This window comes from Scyliorhinus canicula, chromosome 9, assembly GCF_902713615.1.
Source record: "Scyliorhinus canicula chromosome 9, sScyCan1.1, whole genome shotgun sequence".
NCBI classification, from domain to species: domain Eukaryota; kingdom Metazoa; phylum Chordata; class Chondrichthyes; order Carcharhiniformes; family Scyliorhinidae; genus Scyliorhinus; species Scyliorhinus canicula.
In genome coordinates this window covers 28,797,566-28,814,559 of record NC_052154.1, presented here as the reverse complement: position 1 = coordinate 28,814,559, position 16,994 = coordinate 28,797,566, and the positions used below count along the sequence as shown (strand labels likewise).

General features: G+C 45.7%; 1 protein-coding gene across 4 annotated transcripts in view; it reads right to left on the bottom strand.

The window, feature by feature from the left end:
• The window catches only part of LOC119971178 (myosin-3), a 1,049,419-nt gene that overhangs the window by 293,687 nt on the left and 738,738 nt on the right, over positions 1-16,994 (bottom strand). For all 4 annotated transcript variants that reach the window (XM_038806379.1, XM_038806381.1, XM_038806380.1 and 1 more), the window contains one exon: positions 14,527-14,694. In XM_038806379.1, the coding sequence (XP_038662307.1) occupies positions 14,527-14,694 (168 nt within the window). The remainder of the gene's footprint in view (positions 1-14,526; positions 14,695-16,994) is intronic.

The window sequence follows — 16,994 nt, the reverse complement described above, 5'->3', positions numbered from 1 at the left end:
AGCAGGTGAGATCCCAGAGGGAATCCCATCCTTACAATTTTACACTTCCTTCCCCTACTGCCTCAGAACCAGTCGTAAAATTCTGGCCACAAAGTTATGAAAGCAGCATTATTGGAATGGTGTACAGCATGGAAAGGGCTAGCAATTTAATGAATCTTGCTCATTGTGGTCCACTTTAACTCTCAGCAAGTGTAGAGCAGATGGGGAAAGATGGACGGGGGTGTGTGCAAATGTACTCAAATTCAAATTTGAGATCTCTGATAGTTTAGTTTGGATGCCATGGAGAGAAGACTTTACAAGGATCTCATGGTAGAGGTAGTCTGGAGCATGGGTGGCCATGACTTTCCGCGTAGGGCTCAAAGGAGTGGGGTGGGGGATGATTTTAAAATGAAATTTTAAGTCTAATGGTCTAATAAACTATTTCCAAAGCAGATTCACTAGCCAGCATAAAAATTGCTCACTGCAGTTCTGTATTTGAAGCACACGCTGGAAGCGAGAAGCAGCTTCATAAATTTATGTTTGTGGGTCCCATTATATCCCAATGGGAACCTGATTGGCTTCAATACTGGCTTTCGTGAGGACTTTTCCACGAACCCATGGCAGGTCAGCAGCAGTCAGGAGAATAATAAGGTCCTCCAAGTTAAGTTGGTGGGTTCAAGAGGAGCAGGAATCTTCCTCCAAGTCCCACAAGGGAAATTGTGGCCATCCACGCTCTAGACTCCTCTTATCCTTTCACAGTCCCTCCCAAAAACCTCTCCACATGACTTCTTGCTTGTAGGCAATTTTAAATTTTGTGGTTTCAAAATGAGTTTGAGAGTACATTTTGCAATCATCCCAGCCCTTGCACGCCCATCCCTGTCAGCCTACTTGTTGAGACTTAAAGTGGCCCACAATGTATTTTTATATTTCTTCTTTTTTAATCACAGTTGCTTCTGATGGTTCTGATTCCTTTTTGAGAGGTACTCCAATGTGCAGTCACTCACTTGAGCAATCAATTACTCATGCAGGGGCTGGTTTAGCTCACTGAGCTAAATCGCTGGCTTTTAAAGCAGATCAAGCAGGCCAGCAGCACGGTTTGATTCCCGTACCAGCCTCCTCGGACAGGGGGCGGAATGTGGCGACTAGGGGCTTTTCACAGTAACTTCATTGAAGCCTACTCGTGACAATAAGCGATTTTCATTTCATTTCATTCACTTCCAGTATTTAGGCCAAATGAAGCCATTATTCACGTCCAAGGATTATTACATCAGCAGTGAGTATTATATTTGAGACCACACCAGTTTTTCCTTGATATCTAACACATTTACATCAGCAGGGAAGCTGTTGTAGCAGTTAGAGGTTGGACGTTGATGAGACCATCAATTCACGCGACACGTGGTCAGAAGTGAACAGTGGTTTTAATCGTCTTACAACAGAGCCTGCCTGTGATGAGATGAACTCTAGATGAACTGGCAGGCAGGCTCCGACTGCCAAGCTTTATACAACCAGTGGGGGGGAGGAGTCATGGGCGGAGCCAAGGGTGGAGCCCAGTACAAACTTCCGTACATTCCCAGTACACCTCCCCCTAGGGGCAGAGCCGCGCAACTGCTCGTGTGCCGAGCGTACAGAGGCATGGTACAACATGTGCGATAACAGTGTGAATTATGCTATTATGATTCACCACAGACGTTAGCTCATTTACCCCCCAAAGAAAGGTCACTGAGACAAACTAGGTGCCTTTGTGCCATCTTGGCGAAAACACATACCCCCATATCACTGAAACTGACTATCAATTTGTTTCTTACAGAACAGGGACTAAACCTGGGATTGACCAAGTTTGCCTGCACAACATCAGTTACTGTGGGTTAAAAGTAATTAATATGAATTGAGTACACTGAGATGCTGAAATGCCATGAGGACTATTTAAAAGAAAGTATATTTAATTGAGAAGAAATAAAGTTTCTTAAGCATCAGGTTTGAATACTGCTTCTGAGCAGACCAATGTGTTCGTGAAGAGTAAGATTCAACAAATGAAAAGAAGTTGCACCAAATCTTCTCCAGTTACTCAACAGTGCAATCCCGCACATTGAGAAGTTAAAGCAGCGAAAAACATATATAAACCAATTCAGGTACAACTCTGGGAAATCCCCAAGTTGCACTCAAACAAGCTCAAGAGGGTTGATCTGGCGAACACACATCACATCTCAACACATTGCAACTTATGCCCTCGAACTAGCAATGGTCTGTTCTGCCAGTGACGTACCAAATTACTTTTTAAAGAACTGTAATGACTCCATACACACATCGTACCTCTCTTATTTGTTCCAGAGAGTGGCGACTGAAAATAAATACTCCTCGGCATCTATTGTAAAGTTATGTGGACTGATTCATAAACATGGCCTCAAGTCATACCTTCTGCACTCATTTCAAATAAGCTGTCTAACCAGACTGTGTCCAATATCTTCATGATTTCAAAAACTTCAAGTATATCCCTCATAAACCCAAACTGATCCAAAGTAATTCATTCTTGAAGTCTATCTACATAACTCAGCTCAATGTTTCGGTTACATCATGCACCTTCCTTTGATATGCATCGCCACTGTACTCGAAGGGCAGATATGCCTTAAGCTTAAATATAGTTTGTGTAGTACTTTTTTGATTATATTCATTGGCCCTAGAAATACAACCTGAACCATATTTTAGTTCCCTTAAGCCACCTACATCAGCAAATGCTCCCAAGTCTCTTTCTGGATTCACCGTGAATGAACACCTCTGCAGAATATTAACACGCTTGGAGTTTTTGAATCCTTAATGCATGATTCTGTATTTGTCCACAGTAAAGGGAAGATTTTCTGCTTCAGTGCTTTTGGAATCATCCCTTAAACAACATTTACCACAAATGGTTCTATAAATCAGCTTCCAATTTATTTTCAATTACTAATCTACACAAAAGATTTTGTATAATTTTTGAGTTTAGCAATGGTTCAGTTTAACCTCCTGTGGAATTTACATCATAATTGGGATTCAGTTAGATCCATTTCTATTTAGAACCGAATTGTTGCCCAACATAATAATGGTCTATTATCCTAATTATTTTGCTAACAGCCATATTTGTAGTATTTTATCAACCATTTTTGGAAATTATGGCATGCACCAAAAATTCCAATGCTTTCATTCACTAGAAAGACCAATTCATCAAAGAACTCAAAATAGTGAGGCAGAATATGCATTTTTTTAAGACATGTTAACTTCCCCCCAATAATTGTCGAATTCACCAAGTGATCATATATCATATCCAATGTATTTAAACAGCTGCTCCCCAACCAAAGCCAGTATTGCAGGCCATAAAATTTGGTTTCATAATGCCTGGATTTTTGGCACTACAAGAGCTATTTTGACTCCAAAATGGGGTCCACAGAAAAGACAGATTGTGACATCAATTATGCAATGCTGATTTAATGCAAATGTTGCCATTTTGGGGATCAATATTCCAGCAAAAGCTTTGGGTGAGTTTTATAGGTGAGGTGAGTGCCATTTTCGCCATTTACCTGTGCATACTCAACATAGTGAGCAGCGGGCAAGGCCTCGGGTGGCTGAGCCACCTTCACATCAATTAAGGCCCAACCTGCATGGTCACAATTCTCCGCCTTGCAGTAGGAAGTGAGTGATGGGCTCGAGGTCTGGCAAGTAAGCCATCCTAGGGCGGGAACCTCTTCACAGAGACTTTTTCTGATTGGAGGACCCCACCCCAAGTTCTTCCCCCCTCCCCAGTTGCCCACTCCCACCTTGGGGTGTGCACTCCTGCCCCAACCCTGGGGTCTTCTATCCTGGTCCCCTCACATAGCTGTCATATGGCTTCTGGCTCTTCTACTTCTGGACAGATTGCAGTTCCAGTAGAGGCAGCTCAGCCTGTTGTAAAATCCTACACTCAAAAGCAGGAAGGATCACCTGGCACAGATTTAAAGGGATCATCAATTTAATAATAATAATCGTAATTAGTGTCACAAGTAGGCTTACATTAACACTGCAATGGAGTTATGGTGAAAATCCCCTAGTCGCCACACTCGGGCACCTGTTCAAGTACACTGAGGGAATAACTTACTTTCAGGTTATTGCTGAAAAATGACACAGGGTGTGACTTAGCGGGCCCATTAGCCGCGGGCACAAATCCCATCCATGGCTGCAAAATACCGCAAGGCCAAAAAAGGGATTTGCGTTGGCAAGATTTCTAATCGCCTTGCTCGCAGGCCCTTCCCGATGACATGGAGCTGAATTCTCCGCTTCCCTTTGCCGGCATTGAGAATTGCCATCAGGTGGGGACTGGCCGATTCTGATGTCATTATTCAATCCCCCGCTGGTGGCGTTAGCGATGCAATACCATCATTTGTGTACCTTATGTGCTCTTATCCCACGTATTCCCCGCGTTGGAGACCTCTACTGCCTCCTGAAAATACACAAGGCCAACACACCAGGTCGTCCTATTGTATCAGGTAATGGGACCCTGTGTGAGAACCTCTCTGGCTACATTGAGGGCATCTTGAAACCCATCGTACAAGGAATGCCCAGCTTCTGTCGCGACACGACGGACTTCCTACAGAAACTCAGCACCCATGGACAAGTTGAACCAGGAACATTCCTCGTCACAATGGACGTCTCGGCACTCTACACCAGCATCCCCCATGACGACGGCATTGCTGCAACAGCCTCGGTACTCAACACCGACAACTGCCAATCTCCAGACACAATTCCGCAACTCATCCGCTTCATTCTGGATCACAACGTCTTCACCTTCGACAAGTTCTTCATCCAGACGCACGGAACAGCCATGGGGACAAAATTCGCACCTCAATACGCCAACATCTTCATGCACATGTTTGAACAAGACCTCCTCACCGCACAGGACCTTCAACAGATGTTACACACCAGATACATCAATGACATTTTTTTCCTTTGGACCCACGGTGAAGGATCACTGAAACAACTGCACAATGACATCAATATGTTCCATCCCACCATCAGGCTCACCATGGACTACTCTCCAGAATTGGTTGCATTCTTAGACACACTCATCTCCATCAAGGATGGTCACCTCAGCACTTCGCATTACCTCAAGCCCACGGATAACCTCACGATGCTTCACTTCTCCGGCTTCCACCCCAAACACGTTAAAGAAGCCATCCCCCTATGGACAAGCCCTCCGTATACACAGGGTCTGCTCAGACGAGGAGGAGCATAACAGACTTCGACATCTTCTCCGCAGCCTTCAACACGTCATCAATGAAGATGAACATCTTGCCAAGGTCATCCCCACACTCCCACTACTTGCCTTCAAACAACCGCGCAACCTCAAACAGACCATTGTTTTCAGCAAACTACCCAGCCTTTAGAACAGCGACCACAACACCACACAATCCTGCCATGGCAATCTCTGCAAGGTGTGTCAGATCATCGACATGGGTCCCACCATTACACGTGAGAACACCACCCACCAGGTACGTGGTACATACTTGTGCGACTCAGCCAACGTTGTCTACCTCATATGCTGCAAGAAAGGATGTCCTGATGCGTGGTACATTGGTGAGAACATGCAGGCGGTGCGACAAAGGATGAACGGACAGGAATGTTCCCTTCCAGTCGGTGAACACTTCAGCAGCCAAGGACATTTAGCCTCTATTCTTCGGGTAAGCGTTCTCCAAGGGGCCTTCAGGACGCACGACAATGCAGAATCGCCGAGCAGAAACTTATAGCCACATTCTGCACACGAGTACGGCCTCAACCGGGACCTTGGATTCATGTTGCATTACATCCACCCCCCACCATCTGGCCGGGGTTTGCTAAATCCTACCAACTGTCCTGGCTTGAGACAATTCACACCTCTTTAACATGTGATTATCCCTCTCTCCAGTTGCTCCGTCTGGACCTGTAGACTTAATTACCTGCAAAGTTTTGCATTCAAAGTATCGTATTGCATCTTTGACTTTGACAATATTTTCTTTCTTTAGTACAGCACAGAACAGGCCCTTCAGCCCTCGATGTTGTGCCGAGCCATGATCACCCTACTCAAACCCACATATCCACCCTATACCCGTAACCCAACAACCCCCCACCCCTTAACCTTACTTTTTAGGACACTACGGGCAATTTAGCATGGCCAATCCACCTAACCCGCACATCTTTGGACTGTGGGTGGAAACCGGAGCACCCGGAGGAAACCCACGCACACACGGGGAGGACGTGCAGACTCCGCACAGACAGTGACCCAGCCAGGAATCGAACCTGGGACCCTGGAGCTGTGAAGCATTTATGCTAACCACCATGCTACCGTGCTCAAATGAAATGAAATGAAAATCGCTTACTGTCACGAGTAGGCTTCAATGAAGTTACTGTGAAAAGCCCCTAGTCGCCACATTCCGGCACCTATCTGGGGAGGCTGGTACGGGAATGTATGTAAGTTTCTGGAACCCATCTCTTCATTCACCCAAGGAAGGAGCAGTGTTCCGAAAGCTAGTGATTCAAAACAAACCTGTTGGACTTTAGCCTGGTGTTGTAAGACTTCTTACTGTATCATTTGTGTAGATTTAAATCTCATTAATATATTGGACACTGCATGCTCCGCCCCTCTCAGATGAAAGTCACACGATGGCGATTTGGTGCAAGTATTTACAAGCTGGGCCTGGGCGTCATGGCTGTTGAGGGGGAGCGAGGCGCTAAAAAAACTCTCAAAAGCAGCTGCCGTTGCCAGGGAGAGTAGCGAGGAACAATTTGGTGCCAAATCTGTGGATTCAGGGTGCTCCCCTTGAGATCAAGGTGGCCTGGTTCAGACCGCCATTATTGCAGTATGTGGATTTAAATGCACCCTTCCAGTGCAATCGAGAGGCTCCTGGCTGCTCAAACTGCTGGCTACTCACTGTGTCCTGTAACTGTTCAGAGTGCCTCTGGTGATGTGGGAGCCCACCCAGGCCGCCCCTCTGGAAATACTCATACCCCGGCGGTATCATCAAGGGCCATGCTCAATGACTGAAGGGGTGGGGGCCTCTGGGATGGGTGTCACTGCTTGTGTGTGTTGCTCTGCTGCCGGTGTCATTTGAACATTTTTTTTTAAGAGTACTGTGTCAGTCTGCTGCCTGAGTAAGAAGGGTGACAGTTAGCCTTACCTATCCCTGATGAAGAAAGCAATTGTGCCCTCTAACATTCCTGAGATTCATGCACATCAAACTGTTTGGCCCTCATGAGATAACTATTTCAGAAGAAAGTGATATGGTTCATAAATAAAAACAAAAACTAAAGACAAAAATGTCAGCTGCCCATACGCAAAGTCAAGGAGGGGGGTAAAAATTCATGATTCAAGGACAAATGCTTGAGTTCAAAGGAACTAGAGGGATTGAGTCTGCATAAATGCTGGATCCCAGTGCCTGCCATTGAGGATCCATCAGCCCTCAAGGTGGACAGATCTATCCAATTGACCCTTCCTATGAGGGATGGGTGACCATTGAGATCTCTTATCAGAACCCCCAGTATGTAGAGAATAAGGGATGAGACAACCAAATAGCAGGTCCGAGGAGACTCTGAAGGGTGGAGGGCATATGAGTGGCACGGTAGCACAATGGTTAGCACTGTAGCTTCACAGTGCCAGGAACCCGGGCTCGGTTCCCATTTTGGGTTATTGTCCGTGCGGAGTCTGCACATTTTCGGTGTGTTTGCGTGGGTTTCCTCCGGGTGTGCCAGTTTCCTCCCACAAGTCCTGAAAGATGCGCTTGTTAGGTGAATTGGATATTCTGAATTCTCCCTCTGTGTACCTGAACAAGTGCCGGAATGTGGCGATTAGGGGGCTTTCACAGTAACTTCATTGCAGTGTTAATGTAAGCCTACTTGTGAAACCAATAAAGATCATTATTATTATTGACCAGGGCCGGTCAAGCAATGGAGATGGAAGGGCACCTGAGATGTGATTGAGTGGTAGCTGGGAGATAAATTGTAGGACTGGCTTCCAGGACCAGGAGGACAATGGGTAAGGGGAAGTAATGAAGTTAAGAAATTGCGACACCAACTTGACTGTCTCAGTCTCTCTCATCCCTTGCAGCTTACTGATTGAGATTGTTATGAGCCAATAGAGCTGACAATTCTGCTAATTACAGTGCTGGAGGTCCACAGACCTCAGTAGCAATGAGCGGCAGCATCCAGGGGCAGGGTGCGACACGGTAGGCTTAGGGGCCGGAGGCAGCAGCAGCCAAACCGGGGGCGAAAGTGAAGAAGGAGGTTGAGAGTATACGGAACCCATATGTCCTTCATAGAGCTGTCGGACAACATGTGTCGCAGGAAACTCCGGCTCACCAGGGAGACAGTGCGGTACCTGTGTCACATTCTGTCCAACTTGGCGTCACGTGGAGGCAGAGGACATCCCTGTGGCTGTGAAGGGCATGGCAGCCCCCAGCATCTATGTGACTGGTCCATTCCAGGGCTCCACAGGTGACCTGTGCAGCATTTCGCAGTCATCCGCCCATAAATGCATCCGTGAGGTTACGGATGCACTCAATGCAAGGGCATTGTACTTCAGGAGAGGCAGTGGGATGGTGGTATTGTCGCTGGATTAGTAATCCAGAGACCCAGAGTTGTGCTCTTGGGACCCGGGTTTGAGTCCCGCCATGGCAGATAGTGAAATTTGAATTCAATAAAAAAATATGGAATTAAAAGACTATTGTCTATTGTAAAAACTCATTCTGGTTCACTAATGTCCTTTAGGGTAGGAAATCTGTCACCATTACATGGTCTGGCCTATATGTGACTTCAGATCCACAGCAATGTGGTTGACTCTTAAAATGCCCTCAAGAATGGGCAATGAATGCTGGTCCAGCCAGCAACGACCACATCCCATGAACAAATTAAAAAATACATTTCGACCTGGACCAGGCCCAGCAGGATGAGAGGGCTGCAGGATTTGTCCCCATCATTGGTCTGCCACAGGTGCTGGGGCAATCGACTGCACTCATGTCGTTCCACGCGCCCTGTAGCATCAGGAAGTCTAATTTGTAAGGGCCCTTCCTGCCGATGCTCTTATTTCCCATTTCTTTTACTTTGTGCTTCTCATTTTTGATCATGGATATTTAATGAATATATACATTTAATTTGAGCAGAGGAAGTAAAATGGTACACTGTGCTATGGAGGTTCAGCTTTTGAACAGAAAATCTCAAGACTTTCGTGCACCTAAGAGATCAGAAGGATTTGGTTTCTTCGGTTGGTTGCTGGTGGCCAATGAATTGGCCAAAGGTCATATCCTGCCCAGCGACAGATGGCGGTTGGGTCCAATCCATCTTGGATGGTTTTCAAAGAACCCAGGAAGGGACAGTTGGGTTCTGGACGCAGAGAGAAGAAGCTATGAGCTGCAGTCTCTCTCGCTCTCCAGGAATGCTGCCCATTTGCTGTTTTCTGAACCTGCTGAGATGTCTTTGAGACCTTGATGAATCTACAGCGATCATTACAGACTGAAAGCAAAAACCTCCAACTGAAGGCCCAGACTAAAGCAAGGTGTACTGAAAGATGTCCATCTGAAACAGAAACCTTTATCCTCTTTATTTTCCTTTGCACCCCTCTTTCCCCTCTGTGTTTGTCTGTCTTGTGTGTAGAGAGTGGGACAAGCTAAACAGGGGGTGTTAGGAATTAGATAATAATTAGCCAGTTGTATTTTCTGCCTATTTACACATAGTTATTGTTATTAATAAAAATTAATTGTGTTTAAATTTACAAACCTGTTGACTCTAATTCTGTGCAGCCAAGAACTAAAGACTACAGGTATTTTCCAAAAATGAATTGTCCATTTCAATTGTATTGCGACTCCAGGTCAAGTGGGGCTGGAATTCAGCACACTAGCATAGTGTGTCATAACATATTCATCAACAGGAAGGTGTTCAACTCCCTTAATGTCTACCTGGTATGTAACCATCAGATGGGGTTCATAAACGCACGTGCACATTTTCCAGGAAGCATGCTTGATAGCTACATCCTTCGGCAATCACAAATCCCTGGAATATTCAATAGTTAACCAAGGCTGCAGAGATGGCTAGTTGGGGACAAAGGATACCCACTTCTGCTGCCTTCACAGGTACAGTCTGGCCCTACAGTACAGTCTCCAGATGGATTCCTGCATAGTGATGGTCTGCTGTGTCCTACATAACGTGGCAAAGCAGCGGATCGACCACCTTACTAATGAAGACTTGGATCTCCTCAGAAGAGGAAGACCAGGAGGGAGGGGAGGGAGGGCTGGAGAGGAGCTGGAGGATGGAGGACAGGCGGGGTGAGGGTTTGCATGGTCAGAGGACCAGGACTGCCCTCATTGCTTCCTGCTTCAAACTATAGGAACACCAATATGTCCAACAGCTCAAGAAGCAGCTCCCGTCCCACTCCCAAGAGCATGTTAACCCCAACGTGACCACGGAAGGAGGATGGCAGTACACCTCATCAGGGTGCTGGGCACCGGGAATCCTTGTGCCTGCTGTTCAGAAAATGCACGTGGGTGATGACGACTCTCAGTGAGGAAAGTTCTGTGATGCTTCTCAGCTACTGTTTATGTCTGACTCAGGTATGCCTGTCGACAGCACACTGACTCCCCGGCTCATATGCGAGTGAGGTCCGGCCCTAGATTCCTTTGTTGCATACCACTAGAGGGGGATTGGAGTGAGGGTCTAGGGCTCACTAATTAATGCCCGAGTACTTTCAGAAATTATGTTCTTTTCACTTTGAGTGGGCCTACTCAGTTGCCTGATTTTGAGGGTCTGTGGGAAGAACCATGTCCAGTTGAGATGAAGCACCATCCCACTGGGAGGAGGATTAATGACAGTGAGAGAACAAGTTTTTAATGTGATAACTTGTGCATTTGTGGCATTTGATGAGGACCCTCCAGCTTTCTTCGCCGACTTTCACCTACGCCCACACTGTGACCCTACAATTCCTTTGCCTTGCAAAACCTCTAACTACGTCTAGGTGTATTCCCAGGAGGAACACTATAAGTGGAGGTGGCCTGCTGCCTTGTTGCCGGAGATGCCCTTGGTGGGTGTCTTCTGGAGACTAGGACCTAGTGGACCCATTGTTGCCGCCTCATCCTGTTCAGCCCTCTGCCCTGAGATGCGCCAGTAATAGGATGGGGGGATTGGACTTGTCACTCCTAGGCTCTCCTGGGATGCACCAGGAGATGCTTCAGCGGTTTTGCCTCCCTCTAGGGGCTCATGGACCCCTAGGTTCCTCCATGCGACAGGGGCATCTGGATTGAGCTCCAGAAGCCTCAGCGTCATCTGGTGCTGCCAGTCCTGGAGGCCTGCCACTGTCTGGACCATGCAGTTGAATCCCTTATCCACGGTCCTCAGGGACTGGGCCATGTCTCAGAGTTCTGCAGTCATGGATCTGACGTCTTTACCCAGATTTTCCACTGTTGCCGCCACCCTTGTAGTGTTGGCCTGGGTGCCACGCACCGCCAGCAACATCTCTTGTAACAGGAGGCTTTGAACTCCTCCATTCGGCCTTGCAATTGCAAAAATGTCACTGACAGCCCCTCCTGGTATTCCCGGCTCTGCTTTTGCATCCCAAGCAGCTGAGGGACGAACCAGTCCAGAGGCACCGACACCTGGCTGGGGCACAGCTGTATCCTGGGAACCAGCAGACCTCAGACTGTCCGATCCCTGGGACGTTCCTGCCTCCACTTGGTGTGCATCAGAAGCAGTGTAATGCTCACCAGAAAGTGACCTAGAAGCCTGCCCGCTAAGTTTGCCTACCGAGGTGTGTGTCTTTGCATTGCTGGAGGTGCACATTATAGGTGCGACCCTTTATCCGTGTTATGGCTTCCAAGGTGCTTTCGAGGGTGGGGCACTGTTGGTTGATGGGCCTAGCCCTTTGGTTTGATGTTTATGCAAGGCAAGGGACAAGGTTTTAGTATGTGGCCTGATCAAGGATTTGGACAACAAAGCACTCACTTGAGACTGATCATCTGAATGAGGGTGCAGTGACTCCTTACTTTTCTACCACAGGTCAACCTGGTTCTCAGTGTATGCATGTCCCTGCTCCTCCACTACGAGCTCCATGGCCCTCTTCTCAAATGGAGTCAGGATCTCCAGCTTGAGTGTTCCACTGCCCTTTTTCTCTCTCACTCTCTCCCTCTGGTCGTGGGCTATCATCTTCTGCAGGGACACTAAAGGGAGCAGGAGATACGAGCTGGACACCTGGCAGATCAGAGGTCAATGACAACTGGCATGTGTGGGCTCTGCGCCTAAGCACAGGGTTCTGACAAGTAATGTCTGGGGTGCTGGGTACCTGAAAAATGGCGGCTTTTGGGTTCCAGATGACATTCCGTGGGTGACGGAAGGGTGGATTGCCAAGATGAGACAGGGAGAACTTACCCTTGCTGATCGTGCTAGGTCATTCAGCTACTTCCAACACTACACACCCATCCTCTTGGTCTGGCTGCTGGCACTGACCAGTGCTCCCACCATCTCCCAGGCAGGATTTGTGACCTTGCTGGAGGATCTCCTGCCTGTCGGAGGGTAGATAGTTGTCCTTCTCTCCTCCACGGCATCCAACATTCTTGTGAGGGCCTCCTCGGTAAATCGTGGAACTGGTGTCTTGGCTGCCATCCTCCTCGGTTAACAGTGAGAAAATGCTGTGTCGCTGTTTAAATGCAACGCCCCTTTATTGAAGTGCTCAGATAACCCCGGGATGGGTGAATGAGAAGCTTTGCGCCTCAGGTATGTCGTTTGTCATGTGGGGTAATTTTTTACCCCTAAAGTGCATATAGATTGCAATCCAGATCAAACCACCGGGGCCAGCGGGAATCGCACTGATTTTCTTGCAGAACATTACACTTTGTCATTTTTGGGAAAATTCCACCCATGTTGTTGAAGCGTTTCATCTAGCATCCATCAGGATAATTCACAAGAATACCAAATGTAAAAGGAACAACAATTCATACTGAATTTGAATTCCATTGCTCTAACTATCCTACCACAGCCATTATGACTTGAAAAGGAGGTTCTACCAGACGAATAGGTCCTGGCTGGCCAACCGAGCTCATGAATTGGCAACGGCTTCCTTTTGTTCTCTTTGAGTTTGGCCTCTGGGGTTAATATCTCTTCAGAGATAATGAAGTGTAAGTTTCTGTGGTACTGCGATGGTGGCTCGTTTTGTTTGAGGGTCACAGACAGACTTAGCTTCAGCTATTTTAAAAGGTTTTGTCCAGTTTTCAAAATTTTAGATGTTAGCCATGAGGATATCTGTATATATTTTAGAAAAATATATAGTGTGAGATCTTAGTATCTTGACACTGTGCTCAACTGTCTTTTTAGGCAAAAGGGCTTGACAACATAAACATAATGGAAGCAGTCCTGAATTATCAGACATTGATAAAGAATTGCCTGTTGTTTGAACTCTGAAAGAAATTGCCGCGTATAGAATTACAATTCAACGTCAATTGTCCTTCAAAAGCTAATGGGCGGGATCCTCTGTCCCGCCGCACCCGTTTTTGGGTGTGGCACACCCCTACCGGCAGCGGGATTTTCCATCCCGGTAGCCAGCCAATGGGGTTTCCTATTGTGGCACCCCCACACCGTCGGGAAATCCGCGGGCGTGAGTGCGTTGCCGGCGAAACGGAGGATCCCGCCGATGGAGAATCCAGTCAAATATCTTTTAGATAGCTTTTCTTAGAATACCTGATAAAATTGTTTATGTCCGAGTCTGGGAAGTTACCATTGACCAGAAACTTTATTGGACCAGCCATATAAATACTGTGGCTGCAAGTGCAGGTCAGGGGCTAGGAATTCTGTGGCAAGTAACTCACCTCCTGACACCCCAAAGCCTGTCTACAATCTACAAGGCTAAAGTCAGATTTGGAGTAGAGTACTCTCCATTTGCCTGGGTGAGTGCAGCTCCAAAACATTTAAGACGTTTGACACCATATAGAACAAAGAAGCCCACAATTGGCACCCGATCCAGTACCTTAAACATTCACTCCCTCCATTGTCAATGCACAATGGCAGCAGTATGTTCCATTTTCAAGATTCATTGCAGTGACACACCTAGGCTCCTTAGACAGCACATTCCAACCCATGACCTTCACCAACTAGAAGGACAGCAGATGCATGGGAACACCACCAACTGAAAGTTCTGTTCCAAGCTACTCATCATTCTGACTTGGAACTAGATTAGTGTTTTTTCATTGTCACTGGGTCAAAATCCTGAAATACCTCCCTAGCAGCACTGTGGGTGTACTTACACCACATGAACCGCAGCTGTTAAAAAAGATAGCTCACCATCACCTTTTTAAGGGAATTAGGGATGGCCAATAAATGTTGGCTCAGCCAACAATGCCCACACCTCGTGAAAGAACATAAAACAAAGTGTGACAATTTTCAGAGAAGCTAAATGGATCTGAGAAAGCATTCAGGCACTTACTTGATACAATACTGTCTTCAGTTTTAACTCACATATTTACTCTTTAGGCTAAAAAAGGTAGCCACTGTCATTTGTTTGGAGGTTTTATCTTCCTCCTCATGCAAAACCTTTTCTCTCACCTGTTGGTTACTGATTTTTTGTTCATGCTGCAGGTTCAGTATAGCCTGTTCCTGTTGACTCATTTTCTTATCATGTTCTTTACAAGCATCGCGTAAGTTCTGTAATTCAACCTGAAGACTGTTTATCTCGGTTTTCAAATTAACCACTTCTGCTTTCTGGAGTTTGAGCTAAGAACAGAAAAACATATCAATTACTGATCATTTTTAAAATTCATTTCTAAAGTCCTTCAAAAAGAACAAAATGGTTGATTTCACTGGCTGAATTTGTTTGTTCTGAAATCGGGCATGTTGCCACCTATGGTAATGAAAAAAATCAGCGTGATGACATTGTGTCAGCAATACAACTCATCTCAATGGTCTCTCACCCATTATTTTGAAAGCACTAATTAACGAGCTATTAAGCTGGTTAACAACACAATTTTCCATTGCCTGTTGCCTTTATCTGGCATCGGACAAGAAAACGTTTGGGAGTGTTTTACTCCAGCTGTAATGAGATGACACAAGGGCAGAAGAAAAAGCCTGTCACTGGGAACATGTTTGAACGTACCAGCAGATATTGCAGGGGAAGGTGGAAGCTTATATATGTTTCCTATATTGTTTCTGAGAGCAGGTTGCACCATACAAATCTAGCCATGACCGATTTTTGTGTGTAGCAGTACCCTTCTGGTGCATAACATCCCAGCCTCCAGTACCATTTGGGCAAGGATCCTCCTTTTGCACCCTCAACTGACCTCCTTTCAACAGGACGGCCACTAATTGGCCATCCTATCTTTGACTGAATAAGATGAGATTATGGGGGTGGGATGCATTGAATGATGTTGATTCAAACATGACAGACTGAAAAACAAATGGGTAACTTTTAAGAAAGGTGCTTACTACTTTTTCCTCTATTGCAAACCCAGTTGATATAATTCTTGCAATGATCCCAACCTTTGGGAACATGTTTGCTACTGAAGTTCATTATTAGCACTCCAGGGTAGGTATTTCAAATGAAATAAACGCTTTATCAACTGAAATCATAATTGTCATAACACTGATGCTTAAAATGCAGTGACCAAAATGTAAAATGAAGCTGTGCATTTATTTCAAGTTTTTATTTTCAACATGGCAACCCATATAATTTTCACATCAACAGCCAAAACAGTGACAGGCATGCTAACTTCCAAAAAGTTTTAAGTCAAGGTTTTAACCTAATCTATCCCACAGGAACAGGGATGGTTTGGAGTGGATGTCCTTTTTACATCCTGTCTAGAGTTATACTCCATTGACTTGTGATCTAGAAACCATCTTACTCACTCAGATTCTTTGCAGCAATGTAATTACAGAACACCATTTCAAACGTTTTGCCACTCTGAATAACTATCCTGTACTTCCATTTTCTGCTTTCGGTCTTAAAGCCAGCAAGCAATACATTCTCCCACTTGTCCCCTGACTCCACATTCACAAACCAATTTATTAGCCTATTATGAGTCACCTTATCAAAGGCCTTTGGAAAATCCAGACAAATCACATTGACATCCTTGTCATTGCCTACACTAACTGTTACCTCTTTAAAAAAAATCAATATCATTGGTCAACCAAGAATTTTCCTCTTGAAATCCTTCCCAACAATTAATTATATTTTTGTTTTTAGATGTTCTCCTATTCTCTCCTTTAGTAGTGCTAAGATTCCTATAGGGACCAAGTAACCTTTAAGAAGAAATTCAAATTTCCAGCTAAAAGGATGACACAAGGTTTCACATTTTAAGAGTTTTACTGCAAAAAAAAACACTGTTTCAGTCGGCAATTTATACATTAAATTACACAACAGAACTTCCCTCTTTTTATTTTAACACTAATAAAAATCCTACATCGCACTGTCCATCAAGTCAACATTCAATTCCAAAGTGACTCTTAGCTACTGTTAGTATATTTCCATTTTTTTCTTTCCAGATCAAGCAACATTTAAGACCAGAAGTGTTCTTCACTGTGAGGCTTCAAACGGAGATCATCCCTCTAGTTTAAACTAGGTGAATTTTTCAGCCTTGTTTTAAATCCTCACAAATTTGGTCCATTAAATCAGAGTGTGAGTTCCTACCCATAGTGCTCCCCTTTTCGGTTTCTGGCAGACTGAATTAAGAACAAAGATCAAAGAAAAGTACAGCACAGGAACAGGCCCTTCGGCCCTCCAAGCCCGTGTCGACCATGCTGCCCGACTAAACTACAATCTTCTACACTTCCTGGGTCCATATCCCTCTATTCCCATCCTATTCATGTATTTGTCAAGATGCCCCTTAAATGTCACTATCGTCCCTGCTTCCACCACCTCCTCCGGCAGTGAGTTCCAGGCACCCACTACCCTCTGTAAAAAAAATCTTGCCTCCTCCATCTCCTCTAAACCTTGCCCCTCGCACCTTAAACCTATGTCCCCTAGTAATTGACCCCTCTACTCTGGGGAAAAGCCTCTGACTATCCACCCTGTCTATGCC